The 14,070-nt window shown below is 45.1% G+C and overlaps 1 protein-coding gene across 1 annotated transcript in view; it reads right to left on the bottom strand.

The window, feature by feature from the left end:
• Positions 1–14,070, bottom strand: part of KIF5C (kinesin family member 5C) — a 72,502-nt gene that overhangs the window by 16,700 nt on the left and 41,732 nt on the right. The window contains exons 11-16 of the mRNA XM_032693048.1: positions 13,435–13,583; positions 10,331–10,506; positions 8,958–9,026; positions 5,221–5,427; positions 4,198–4,344; positions 1,570–1,758 (exon numbers count right to left, since the gene is read on the bottom strand). Of these exons, the coding sequence (XP_032548939.1) occupies positions 1,570–1,758; positions 4,198–4,344; positions 5,221–5,427; positions 8,958–9,026; positions 10,331–10,506; positions 13,435–13,583 (937 nt within the window). The remainder of the gene's footprint in view (positions 1–1,569; positions 1,759–4,197; positions 4,345–5,220; positions 5,428–8,957; positions 9,027–10,330; positions 10,507–13,434; positions 13,584–14,070) is intronic.

Here is a 14,070-nt window from a genome sequence, read left to right as displayed (position 1 = left end):
ATGGACCCCGTGGAAAACGACCCAGGCTGCAGCAGTTCATGGAGAACTGTCTCCCATGGGATGGACTCACGCTGGAGCTCATGGAGAACTGTCTCCCATGGGATGGACTCACATTGGAGCTCATGGAGAACTGTCTCCCATGGGATGGACTCATGTTGGAGCTCATGGAGAACTGTCTCCCATGGGATGGACTCACATTGGAGCTCATGGAGAACTGTCTCCCATGGGATGGATCCCACCCTGGAGCAGGGGAATGACTCTGACTCCTCTCCCTGAGCAGCAGCAGGAACAACCTGTGGTGAACTGACTGTGCCCCCCATTCCCATCTTCCAGCACCACTGGAGGTGGTAGAGCTTGGGAAGGATGGTGTGGTGGGGGAAGGTGTTTATAACATTTGTTTTACTTCTCATTATCCTGCTCCGATTTTGCTGGCAATAAATTCAATTAATATCCCCAGGATGAGTCTGTTTTGCCTGTGAAGTATTTGGTGAGGGATCTGGGTCTTTATCTCATGAACCTTCATTAGAGTTTCTCTCCCCTGTCCAGTTTTGGAGGGCAGTGATAGAATAGCTTTGGTGGGTGTCTGGCATCCAGCCAGGGCCAACCCCCTACCATCCCACAGGCCAACCATCCTATAAAGTTTTCCATAACATTTTATTTCATATATTGCTGCCTTGTTATCTTGGCAGCATATTAACAAAGCAGATATGGGGAGCTTTCCAAAGGTTTGGCCAGTGAACAATATGGTCACTGCTTCTTCTCTCAAGCTGCTTGTAAGATGATACAAGATACAAATTCAGGGTGAGGAAATCCCATATAAATGGGTGTAGAAATGCCCTACAAATTCAGAGTGAGGAAATCCCACATAAATGGGTGTAGAAACCCCATACAAATTCAGAGTGAGGAAATCCCACATAACTGGGTGTAGAAATCCCATACAAATTCAGAGTGAGGAAATCCCACATAACTGCGTGTAGAAATCCCATACAAATTCGGGGTGAGGAAATTCCATAAAAATGGATATGGAAATCCCATACAAATTCGGGGTGAGGAAATCCCACAAAACTGGGTGTAGAAATCCCATACAAATTCAGGGTGAGCAAATCCCATAAAAATGGATATGGAAATCCCATACAAATTCAGGGTGAGGAAATCCCATATAAATGGGTACAGAAATCTCCTAAAAATTCTGGGTGAGGAAACCCCATATAACTGGGTGTAGAAATCCCATACAAATTCGGGGTGAGGAAATTCCACATAAATAGGCATGGAAATCCCATACAAATTCAGGGTGAGGAATATGGCCTTTTCAGCATTATTCCATAAAACACGCTTCAGGACAGCACGACACGATCTCGCCACAGGATGTGCTGAAAAACACTGAGGGGGAGGAATGGGAGAAGGGAGAGAAAACCCAGCAAAACAGACCCGAGGAACACCCCTCTGCCCCATGAAGCCTCATTTCTCGCTCCGAGCACGCACATCCCACGAGGAAAGAGGTTGAGGAAGCCCTCAAAGCTCGGGAGAAGGCAGGAAGGAGCCCTGGGAGCAGGGGAGGAGCAGCCCCACCTGTGAGATGAGGAGCTGGCAGGCCGCGAGCTCCCTCTCGCTGGCGTTCATCTTCCTGTTGGAGTCGATCTGGGCGCTCTCCAGCTGTTTGCTGCGGTTCACCAGGGACTTCACCTCGGATTTCATCTTGCTGATGTAGAGCCGGGCCATGGTGAACTCCTCCTCGATCACCCCGTTCACATCTGCCAACTGAGCACACAGAAAGTTGGGTTGTGCTGCTCCAGGATCAGGGTAAAGACTCGGTCTTGGGTTTGGGACAGTTTGACAGCCCACATATCATTTTAGAAAGAGGCTCTGGAGAACTTACAACTCATATTCACGCCCCAAATGGGGACAAAAAATCAAAACTGGAATGTTTCTGCAAAGCAAAGACCACTTATTATATTAAGTAGACACCTTCTGTAAGGACTTTTGAAGTTCCTGATTTGATTTGTGTGTGTATCTTGTATGTTTTTTATATATGTGTGTATGTGTATCATGTAGTTTGACAGTTATTAGGTTGGATCTCAGGGAAAGGTTCTTCCCCCACAGGGTGGTTGGCACTGACCAGGCTCCCCAGGGCACTGGGCAAAGCCCCAAGGCTGCCAGAGCTCCAGGAGGACACTCTGAGGGACAGGGGGGGATTGTTGGGGTGTCTGTGCAGGGCCAGGAGTCGGACTGGATGGTCCTTGTGGGTCCCAACTCCACATATTCCATAATTCTATGAATCCAGTGGTTCAACATCTAAAATAATCAAGCCCACCATCATGGCAAGAGTGTATTTCAGAGAATCATTCTCATGTCACCAGCAGGGGAAATTTTCTTTCTTTCACCATTCCAAAAAGCTGAAGAGCATTTTCAAAGTACTCCTACAAGAATTCCCCTCTGGAAGGGCTGTGCTTCTTCCATGAGCAGCTGTAAAACACACATGGGTCTGGAAATCACCTGGCAAGAGAAAACTAATGGCTCTCATCTCTAAATATTAGTATAATTCTACTTATACATAATTTCCTTCACTGGCTTAACACGTTGTCTTTCTCTTCATGATTTTTCTTCAGCTGCTGAATTCCTGTAACCACAGCTTGGCTGTGCAGGTTCTCCCTGAGCGAGCACAGGGATGAACTTCATCTACTTCTCACCCTTCCCCAGCACTGCCAAGGGGAAGGGAGCATGTGCTGCATCCCGAAAAGCCTAAAAAAAATGACACTGCTTCCAAAACTCTCAGTCTGGCCTGAAATTAGACACACTTGGAGAAAATGCTAATTGCCAACAAATTTGAAATTATTCTTCCAAACACTTCTCAATCTGGCCTTGTTTATGCTGACAGCTGTCCTCAAAAACGCTGACATCTTAGTTATATAAAAATTTGTATCTCGCTGCCTCTGCCTCCATTTTCGAAGGTTTTCTCTCACTGTCCCTGTCACAACGGCCACCAGAGGCTGCTGTGACATCTGCCAAAGGCTGGTCTGCTGCTCCTGGCATCTGCAGCACCACAGGGACAGCAGGGATTGTGTCCTCTGCAGCAGGAGCGGGCTGGAGCATCCTGCTAAATAAAGGGGGCTTGAGCAGGACTTCACAAGATGTGAACTAAAAGCAAGAAAAATGAGTGTATCACAAGGAATTCACATACATCTTTAAAATGAATTTCTTATGAAGTTTTAACCACTGGTATTTTTCATGTGGTTTTAAATGGACAGGTAAGATAGTTATTAATCACCTGGGAGATTTTCCAGACCAGGGAAAAATTCTGTCATTGTCATTTAGCACAGACCATAGAAATATCTCCTCTGAAACTCGGAATTGTGTTCATCTCCCACAGGAGTGTGACAGGCCAATCTCAAAGCAGAGCTGCCCAAAATTTGCACCAACCTTCAAACAAAAAGTAGCCACTCCAGGTGCCAAATCTCACCAATAGAGCTGTTTCAGGTTCTGGGAATTCTGAGCCATGCCAGCTAAGGAAGGAGTGGGGCTGCATGGGAATAGTTTTGGGGGGAACTCAGAGCCCCATTAATCAGTGCATCAACCCACAGATGGGCTGCACTAGTCTGGGCCTAAACACTGAGCTGGGAATAACTGTGGGAACTGTGTGTCCAGACACTGAGCCAGACAAAGAGCTCCAGCCAGGACTTCCATGGCAGTGTCCTGGGGGAAGGACTGCTGGATCCACATATTCCGCATCAACTCCAGCTCCAAAGGCTGGAAACCTTCTGCTAAGGCTGGGAGAGCTGGGGGTGTCCAGTCTGGAGAAGAGAAGGCTCCAGGGAGACCTGAGAGCCCCTTCCAGAGACTAAAGGGCTTCCAGGAGAGCTGGAGAGGGACTGGGGACAAGGGATGGAGGGACAGGACACAGGGAATGGCTTCCCACTGCCAGAGGGCAGGGAGAGATGGGATATTGGGAAGGAGTTGTTGGCTGTGTGGATGGGCAGGCCCTGGCACAGGTTGCCCAGAGAAGTTGTGGCTGCCCCTGGATCCCTGGAAGTGTCCAAGGCCAGGTTGGAGCAACCTGGGCTAGTGGAAGGTGCCTCCGCCCATGGAACAAGATGATCATTAAGGTCCCTTCCAACCCAAACCCCCCCTGTGATTCCATGATCAGATGGAGCATTTTTACACTGCAGGAGGTGTGGGGGACAAGCAGCAAAACCAACTCACTGTTTTCACGTCGTTGGTTCCGATGATTCCCCCGATCTCCCCCAGGTCCTTCAGCAGCAGGTTCAGGATTTCTGTCGCCCTCTTCTTCTGGTGGTTACTGAGCTCCTGCAGCTGGCCCAGCTCCCTCTGGGTCGCTGTCAGGGCACTCTGAGAAGGTTTAAAAACAAGAGTTACCCTCCTCTCCCACCAATTCTCACGTGGCATTTGGGTTACGTGGCATTGTCTTGTATTTTCCTGAACGTGCCCGTGGCACAACGTGCTGACACGTCCCCTTCCACCTTGACATAATCCACTTTCACAACTCACTTGCTACCAAGGCTACTTTAGATGTATTAAATGTAGCAAATCCGGTAAGAATCTTATTTGCATAATACATCAAAGAAGGTTAATCACCGAGAAATAGGTATAGAAGGATATAAAATTCAATTTTTTCGAATGGATTTCATACTAATCTGTTCTACTGAAGTAGATAACAAAGTCATTAATGAAATATATCTGTTAACAAGAGCTTCATCACTTTGTGTAATGAATTAAGGGAAAAGGATGCATTAAGCTAATAAACCAATCTTGATTTCCCTCTGATTTTTTCCCTTAAGATCAGCCAAAAAAGCTGATTTATTTTTTCTGATCTCTTCCTTGAGATGCCCTGACCCTCAGTACAGAGTCCAGAAAAACCCAGAATGCTGCCATTTGCATAAAGCAGATTTTCACAGCCTTCTTGGCACAATAAGAGTTTCTAAACACCCAAAACACAGAATGGCCAGGGCTCACATTCAGTTCAGTCGCTGTCAGGGTGTGCAAAACACAAGGGCTGCAAAAGCCACAATCTGCCACCAGCTTCCACAGAGAAGTGCCTGCATTCCCTTCATTTTATTGTTTAATTAAGATAGAAGAGAGACAAGCAGCATCAGCAAATGTGGATCTTGATTGCTGCTGGGGGACCACGACACAGGTTTTGGGGACCCCCGTGGAAATCCTTGGGGGGTGAGGAGGGAACCAGCACTTCAAACAACTTGCTCTTACACTCTTCTGTGCCAGCTCATCAGCCAGCTGCTCGTTGGTCCTTGTTTTGTCCTCCACTTCCTGGGATTTCTGGTCATAGTTGACAGCTAATTCTTCCAGGGCTTGCAGGACCTCCTTCACTTCGTCCTTCGCCGCTTCGTTCTCGATCTGGAGACGGGTCAGCTCCTCTTGGATCTTCTCATAATCCCTCCTAGTGGAGGCCAAAAGCTGGAAAGAAATATCACAGAAGCATTAAGTCGCCCAAGAGCTCACTCAAAAGGCAACACTGGAAAGAGCAAAAACAGACAGAGGGAGAGAAAATGTGTGTGCAAGAGAGAAAGCAGGAGCAAAGAAATCCTGCTGCTCTGCCAGAAATGGCACCAGCTTCAGCACAAATGTGTTTGAAGGAAGCACAAAAAAACCTCTGAACTTCAATGAAATCTTTATCAAATCCTATTATGACACAAGACTGAGGCAGAGAAACTTATTTTAAGCAGTATCAGAGCTCCAAAGAAATCCTCTGCCCTCAATATGGTGCTGCGGCAAGGACCAAAAAACACCACAAAGTGAAATGTTTCAACACAGACTCGGAGCTTTGAACTGAGCCAAGGGAAAGGGCTCTCTGAGGCAGCCTCAGAGACCTTGGGGCATTAAAGAAATATTTTGATAAGCAAACCTAAGATGATTATTCTCAGTTATCATCTGAAGCACGATGCTGAAGACAGATTAGCTGCTCGTATATTTGCTGAGGGAGAAGATTAACTGAAGAAGCAAATACTGACCTCACACAGACTAGTGAGTATTTCCAATTGGTAAAAGTTATTAAATTTACGCTTTGCACACTGCTAGGGGAGATGCTGGAGTTTCAGTGACAGGGCTGAGGTCACTTGCATGGTCCTCTCCCTTGCCCTTGAACCAATGTTCAGTGAGATGTTAAAATCCTGAAAATTCAGCTCCTGGGTTCTCAGCACAAACCCAGACCCACCAGCAGAATGATGTGAAAATAAATAACAGGTGCCACCTAACATTTAATACTAATATTGTACTTCTGAGAATAATAACAAAATCGGGACTTAACTTTGCATAAAATAGAGAATAATAAGGTATAAAACTACTGTAGGAAATACAAGAAGGCTTTCCTGCTTATCCTAACAGCAAAGTTTGGACATTCATTCACAGAATTCACTTCTTTCCGAGCATTCCTATGTATGGATTAGCTTAACATATATACATATATTAGTTTAATAGAGCTTTACTGAAGCTTTCTTGGACAGTGCAATAAAACCTGCCCTGCTGAACTGTGTTGGTTTGACTTCTCCTGACCTGTCACCCCCCTCTAAAACAGACCACAAAAAGCAGAATGTCAGACAAGACAGGGCTTTTTTTTCCCCCCATTTTTTTTGGCTCAGAGTTCTAATGGAAAATGGGAAACCAGGCAGGCAGCTCCAGAGGCTGGCACGTGCCCAAAAAGTGGTGCAGGGAGGATTCAGATGTAAGGGAAATTTATCTCTCTGGTAATGCTGCAGCCTCAGAAGTGCACTCACGTTATGGAAAAACCCCGCCGAGTTGCCAAAGCCAGATGGCATGTAAATATTTAAACAACAAAATAGCTTAAAATAATCTTTCTGCCAAACACAGATGGAACTATTATTTACATTTACTTAAGAAATTTTCTGCGTGGATATTGCTGTGACTTCGAGGAGTGCTGTGCATCACCTGGAGCATTAAACACGGCTCCCCAGAAGGTTCTTGCTGATATTATGTGGGGAAAAAAATGGATTTTCAAAGGACATTAATGACACATTATAAGGACCAACAGTAAACAAAGGGAAGGGACAATGATTGCAGCACTTCGTGGATCTGTTCACAGCATGTGAGGTGCAGGGTGGAGTATTAAGAACCCCCCAAAAAATGCACCCTAAGAAGCAGCCGGGGTGAAAAGGCACCAACAGACACCAATATCAGCCCAATGCCATCTGCAGCAGGCCTCAGATTTATAATTAACCTGCTGGCTTAATCAAGCAGAAAAAAGGCCTCTGGTTAATTAGGGGAAAGCGGAGTGAGGCAGCTGCTCTCAGCTCATGTATCACTGAGCCAGTCACAGCTCCAGGACAGAGCAGGTACATCCCTCCCACAGAGCAGGTGGAAAAACACCTTGAAAAATGAAATATCACATGAGCTTTCCAAGGTAAGAGACGGACAAGCTCCTGAGATGAACCAGATAAAGCTTCTGAACAAGCAGTGAGACATCAGCTGCAGAGATTTCCCAAGTCAGCAAAGCTGGGAATGTGCAAAAAAAAAGGGGGGAAAGTGGCCTGGAAGGCAAGGATTAGGGGTCACTGAAAACCTGGTTCATATTCTAGGTGTGATATCGAGTATGGAATGTGGAGAGTGGGGAATAACTGTGTTAGTTGCTCCCAACCAGCTAACACAAAGGAATACACATCTCCCCCAAAAAATGAGACATCAGAAAATAAATAAATAAAAAAAAAAAGCTTTAAAATCAGCTTTGGGTGAGAAGAGTGATGTGAAAAAGATGGGAGAGGTGAGATGACACAAATAGAACCACAACACACATCAGAAAATAATGGTGCTGGGAAGGCATAAAAGGCTGTTGTGTGTGTTAGCCACAGGCATGGGCAGCCAAATAAAGCTGTGGCAAGGGCATGAGGAGCTTAATCATGGAATCAGATAAGGTTGGTGATTCCTGCAGAGAGGACAAGCCCCAAAGGTGGCAGGTAAGTCATGAGTGACGAGTAACAGCCATGTTCAGACACGATAAGGGGGCCCTGGCAGCCCTTTCTGAGGGCTTGGGTAAGGACTGAGACACGGACAGAAGGATTTTTGCATGAAAAGAGAGGTTTCACACCCCAAAAAAGCAGCCAGAACAGCGCTGTGCTCCAGCTGGGCAGAGACACTCCTAGAGAATCCCAGCAGTGTGGCCTGAAAAGAGAGAGCAGTGTTTCGAGACACTGGTGATGGATGAACTCCCACAGCAGGATTATATTCCGGGTCTGGATGGCCCTTATCCATTTCCCGCCAGCCTAAAAGCAATTTCTAAGAAATATCACAGCAGCATTTGGACAACTTGGTGATTTAGTGTTATTGCCTCATTCTGCATCTTCAAATCCTCTTGTAAACAAATGACAGACCAGGGAATAACCTGACTGTAGGTTTAGTGATCATATTTCCCCTGTCTTAAAACCAACAAACATTCATTTTATGGACAGAGACAATGAAATCAAACGTTTCAAGTGAGCAATCCAAGATTTTAAAGCAAGCCCGTGGCAGCACCAATAATCAATTTTTCCATCTCACAGACTTCTCCCATTACTGTCTCTAATTACCCAAAATAATGAACATCAGTAATTTATTACCAGGAGTAATTTTTATACAGTCAGAGCAGGAAATCTGTAACTCCTTGCAGTCCATAGTGCCTGGATACCTGAGAGGGCACAGACATGCTGAAAACCACATCTGAAGCGAAAAATACTGGCCACACTCCTACCTTGGACCTCCAGCATCACCTCCCAGCAGGATGGATTGTTATTATAAGGAGTTACCAAGGTTTAATGTTCTTCTGACAGTATTATGAAATTTGAAGTTTAAACCTGGCTGACACGCAGGTTTCTCTTGCCTGTTGAATTTTAGCCAGTTCATGTGAACAACTGTGACAGAATCACTAAACAAGGGGCTCCTGAGGAAAATGTAAGAGTTTTTCATTTGGTTGGCTTATTTTTTCTTTTTAACTTGCTTACCTCCTCTTGATCCAACATTTGTTGCTTTAGTTTTTCAGCCAACTGGCTCTGCTGGTTGATTTCATCGTCCTGCAATGAAAAAAGGGTTGGAGATTTTTTTAGTTTCTTTTCACTGTTCTCATTTGGTCACTTTTTATTTCCCCTTTTTAGAAAAGAAGGAAAAATAACACAGCAAACCTTGTGGACCCTGGAGCGGTGTGAGAGGGGAGAAAAATACACATACACAGAGCTACACAGTAAATGCAAATAAATGGTGATATTTTGGAGTAGTTTTGGGGATTAAATGCCTTCTCATTTCCTATAGTCCTGCAATAATGCACCAAATTTTCTTCCTGTGTTTTCTAGGGCAAAACTCAAACCTGCTGCCAGTTCCCTCAAGAATAATTCAAAGGGCTTTGCTACTTTTGAGGAGGAAAGTGAAAGAATGGCTGCCTTTTTTTTTTTTTCCTTTTCCTGATCAATATGTAAAAGCTGGAGATTGCTACTGGGCACATATTCTCCATCAGAAAAATAGGTGTAATTTCTTAAACACCTCAACTGCTCTTTTCAATGCCATCAACACACTGCTGGGTGTAACCAGAGACCTCAGAATTAAGGTTTAAACACAACCCACTCCCTCCCTGGCTATTCACAAACAGCCAAACTCCAACATTAACAGACAAGGGCACAGAGGAGCTTTTTATTTTTTTTTCTCTGACATTTCCCTGCTAATTACAACTGAAATTTAGAATTGAGTATTGATTCATGATGAAAGCTCCCCTTTCTCTAGACAGCCTTTTATGCTGCTCTCATCCACGATGGTCAATGGCTTTAGTGGGCCTTTTTTTTTCCTCCCCCAATTATCAGTTTCACACAAGCCAAAGCTATTAATGGCCATCCCTGGGTAAGTGTATTGCTGAGAGCTTTAAGTGCCCATGATGACTTTCAAGCTGTGCAAATAAATAAATAAATAAGCCACCTGCACTTTGGGGCCCAGCTAGAACAGCACTAACAAAAGACACCCGAGGGATGCATCTGTGGTTTCCTTAAAATTCTAATACATTATAAAAATATTAAGATGCAGTCCCCCTTGTTTTCTCTCCCCTGTGAGGGGGAGAACAGTTTGGTGGGGGATTTTACAGAAACCACTGAAGAAAAGGAGTGATGAAAAGCCTGTACTGAGACATTAAAATTAAAGGGAACTTTGGCTCTGATTTCATGGAGAGCGACCCCAAACACCGCACAGGGAGCAGAGGTAGATCTGATTTGATGCAACGAAGAGTGCCTGGAATTTTCCAACATTTTTTCCAATTCAGGATGGTCAAGGATGACAGACAGCCACCCGTTTTGGCAGAGTTTTCCATTTACACCCAGCAAATGGAGTGAAATCCCACCTTATCATCCAGCTGCCTGTAGAGACTGGCGATCTCCTCGTCATATTTCTGCTTCTCCTCCGTGGAGATGCTGGCGACAACGGGGGTGATGTTGTCAATAATGGGGGTGTTATCACAAGGCTCCAGGTTCTTCTGGTCCTTTGCACTGATCTGCTCATCCTCTGGCACAGCTTCTCCTGCAGGCACACAACCCAAGACAGAGGGGTGTCCAAAACCGTGGATATCTTAGGATGGGCCTTCAGAGTCACCGAGAGGGACCCAGGAAAGCAAAGAAGGGCTTTATGCCACTGCCAGGGATACAAAGGACAAGGAAAAGTAGGTGTGGAAAGATGGCCATCCTCATTAGGATGATGATCTCCATGGCTGGAAACACAAACATGCATCACCACTGGACTCCATGATCATGGAGGTCTTTTCCAACCTTAACATCCTGTGAAAACGGAGCAACAGGTTGAGCAGCTGCCTTTAAAAACACTGAACTCCTGGCTCTGCTTTCACTCAAGCCCTGGACAGATGGGATTAACTCCGTGGTTTAACAGAGGTGGAAATAAGGAGGGAAAAGCCCTGACTTCCTAAAGACTATTGGCGATTAAATATCCCTTTCTGTTCAGATTTCCAACCGTGTTGGAAGGTGATGGGAGGGCACCAGGACAGCAGCAGGACAGGTGTGTTTAAAGCAATATTCACCTTCTGCCACGTAAATTAAAGCACAAACACCAACTTTTAGATGTTGTCCGTGCCTACCAGGCACGTTTTACTTTGGAATCATTGTCTCCAAGGATCATTTCCTTCAGTGGTGGTGGTGCATCACAATTCCCACCCCGCTGCAGCTCAGTGGTGAGAGACAGGCAAAAGTGCTCATGCCAGAAATTAAATCTACTCCCATCACAGCCTGCTGGGAGACTCTGAGCCCCTGAGTGCTGCACACAGTGCTCAGGGTGTGGGAAGGTTACAGCCAACCCTTCTCCACAAATTTTCTTTCCCACAAAAAGCTACAATATTTGAGCCCCATAAAGCTTTACCAGCCATTCCTCTGGCTAAAAGGCTCTGTTTTATCCTACTGGCAGGGAAACAAGGAAACAGGACAAATATATCAAACCCCAGACAGGCTGATTCAGGCCCCAAAGTGAAACAAAACAGGACATGAAAGAGCAAGACCAACTAACAGAGTAAATAACTTTTTTCAAGCTTAAAGCGTGAAAAGACGTGATCTGAAATCAAGCACTGTCACCTTTAACAATGCACTTCACTTAAAATATTTTTTGCCCTATTTCTAAAGGCTCGGTGACATTCTGTGTCATTAATGAGAAAAATGTAAATGGGTTTTTCCATTGTTGGATTTCACTGGAGCAGAGTAGGGAAGGTGGGCTCAGTCAGGCTTGTACACAGGACAATGCTACTCGGGCTGTGGAGAATCCATCAGGAGCCTCCCAAAAGGAATGTCTAATTTTCCATTCATTGGACAACAACCTCCTACCTGTAAAAGACAGACCTGGCTGCTGAAATCCAGCCCCAGTGAGAAGTGGGCACACCCATTTCCTGCTACCATTTTATATTGCATAATATCTATTTATTTTGTATAATATCCTCTGAATTTCTGGAATAAACCACACCAGTGGAATATTATCCAAGATGCAATTCCTGTGAAACTCTCCTTTGTAAAGAGGCTCCTTTGACAGCATATCCTTCCAAAGGATGGGATTGCAGAAGGTCAGACAAGAAATCAATAGTATTTTGAATGTATTGCTGGGTAACATGGATGAGAACAGCAGGGCTGATGGGGGGGATGGGGAGGGGGAGTATTTAGACAAAACAGCAGAGACAGGCTTGTTTACACAGCACAGAGAAAGGATTTCTGGAAAAAAAAAAAAAGAGATTCTGGGCTGGGGAGGAAATGAAAGTGGTCACATTTAGCAAACACGGGATGAAGGAGGGAGAAGAGGCAGGTCGTAAATCCCGGCACTCCCAAGAGCAGCCCCACGTCTCCATAGCAATGGCACTGTGCTGATAAGGGAAATATTCCCTGTGCTGGAGCCTCCAGAGAAAGGCAGGGAGCACAGTCATGAGGTAACCATCTCATCTGAAAGGCAAGCAAACAGCACAGGGAGATGAGAGAGGGAAGCCCACAAAGGTCAGGTATTATCTTCCAGGCAGTGGCTGCACCCAGGGTGTTCAAACCCAGCTCACAAAGCGTGACTTCTAATTAAATCACAAATTTTCTTCTTGCTTTAGATGCTTCTGGCTCGCCCATCGACACACAGGCCCTGGATGACAAGCACTTTAAAAATTAAAAATTGCTCCAAAGCAGCTGGGTTTTACTGTCAGGGGTTTGTGGAGATTTCGGGAGGGATGCAGGGTTGGTTTCTTTGGGTTGGGGGGGGGGTTGTTTGTTGGTTTGGAGTTTGGGGTTTGATTTTTTTAAATGTGAAACAGAAAATTTGAAGCAAGGATGGTTTGACAAAATTATTTCTTAACATTCCAGATTAAATAAAATGTCTTTAATTGTAGGTATGCATAAAAAAATATTATTCTTTCTCTACTGTCTTACACTTGATCTTACAACCTACCTGAACAGCAATTTCCTGTGTTTCTAAACAGAAAATTGGCTGTTCTCAACATAAACTTCACTTAAAAGCCACAGAAGGAGACAAGTGGTGATTCTTCCAACCAGATGACACTCCCAATCATTGTACTAAAGGACTAATTATTCTAATGTTAAACCCAATTATTAAAAAAACCCAAGGCCCAGTTACCTTAAAGCACAATGGAACTGATTCTCAAGCCTGAGGAGCAGAGTTCTTTCAAAAAAAAAAAAAAACCAACAAAATGCCATTTTTCCTTTTCTTTATTAATATTATTAACATCATTAAAATTAGCAATGCCTCCCTGTACTCTCTACACCTGACATCAAACTAATTTGGGAATTTAAATGGTTCCTTCTGTAAAGAGCTGCTGCTGCTTTCCCTGGTTTTTGCTTCTTCACCTTTCAGTTCCTATTTCGAAGCCTGAATGTGAGCTTAGAATTAGTGACTTAGGGCAAGGTTTAAACAGATGTAACTTAATCCCACAAAGACACTCCCCCATTCCCGATTCCTGGCACGTACCATTTCTCCACCTGTTCAGTTCCAGCTCTAGGTGTTGGATAACATTCTTTAGGCTCTTGTTTTTGTCCTTCTCCTTCTCATACTTCTTCTTCCACTCCTCGGCCGTCAGCTCCAGGTTCACAGACACCGTGTTCTTGATGGTCTTGGCTCTGCACAACAAAACCCGGGATCAGCTGCAGTCTGGCTTTTGTCTCAGTGCAAAGTTTGGCCATAACACAAAGGGAAACTCCTGGAGAAGCTGTGGCTGCCCCTGGATCCCTGCAAGTGTCCAAGGCCAGGTTGGATGGGGCTTGGAGCAACCTGGGCTAGTGGAAGGTGTCCCTGCCTGTGGCAGGGGGTGGAATGGGATGGGTTTTAAGGTCCTTTCAACACAAGTAAATTCTAGGATTCTATGAGAATGAGAAGCTCTGGAATGTGTGCCTGGATTAAGGACAAAGCCAAGCCCTGTCATTCCTCCTGTGCTGGGGGAGCTGTCACCTCACAGCCTCTCCTGGCCCAAGACCCACCACAGCGTCTGACCACGGGCTCTCCCCGTCCTGTCACAACCATCCCTTCAACCCCACCAACAAAACTCAGCCGTGTTTCCAACATCTCAGCACAAAGGATGTCAACCCAGCGAGGCAAATATGGAAATCT

This window comes from Chiroxiphia lanceolata, chromosome 7, assembly GCF_009829145.1.
Source record: "Chiroxiphia lanceolata isolate bChiLan1 chromosome 7, bChiLan1.pri, whole genome shotgun sequence".
Taxonomy (NCBI): Eukaryota; Metazoa; Chordata; class Aves; order Passeriformes; family Pipridae; genus Chiroxiphia; species Chiroxiphia lanceolata.
Note: the sequence above shows the minus strand (reverse complement) of the source record. Positions and strands in the feature narration are given on the sequence as shown.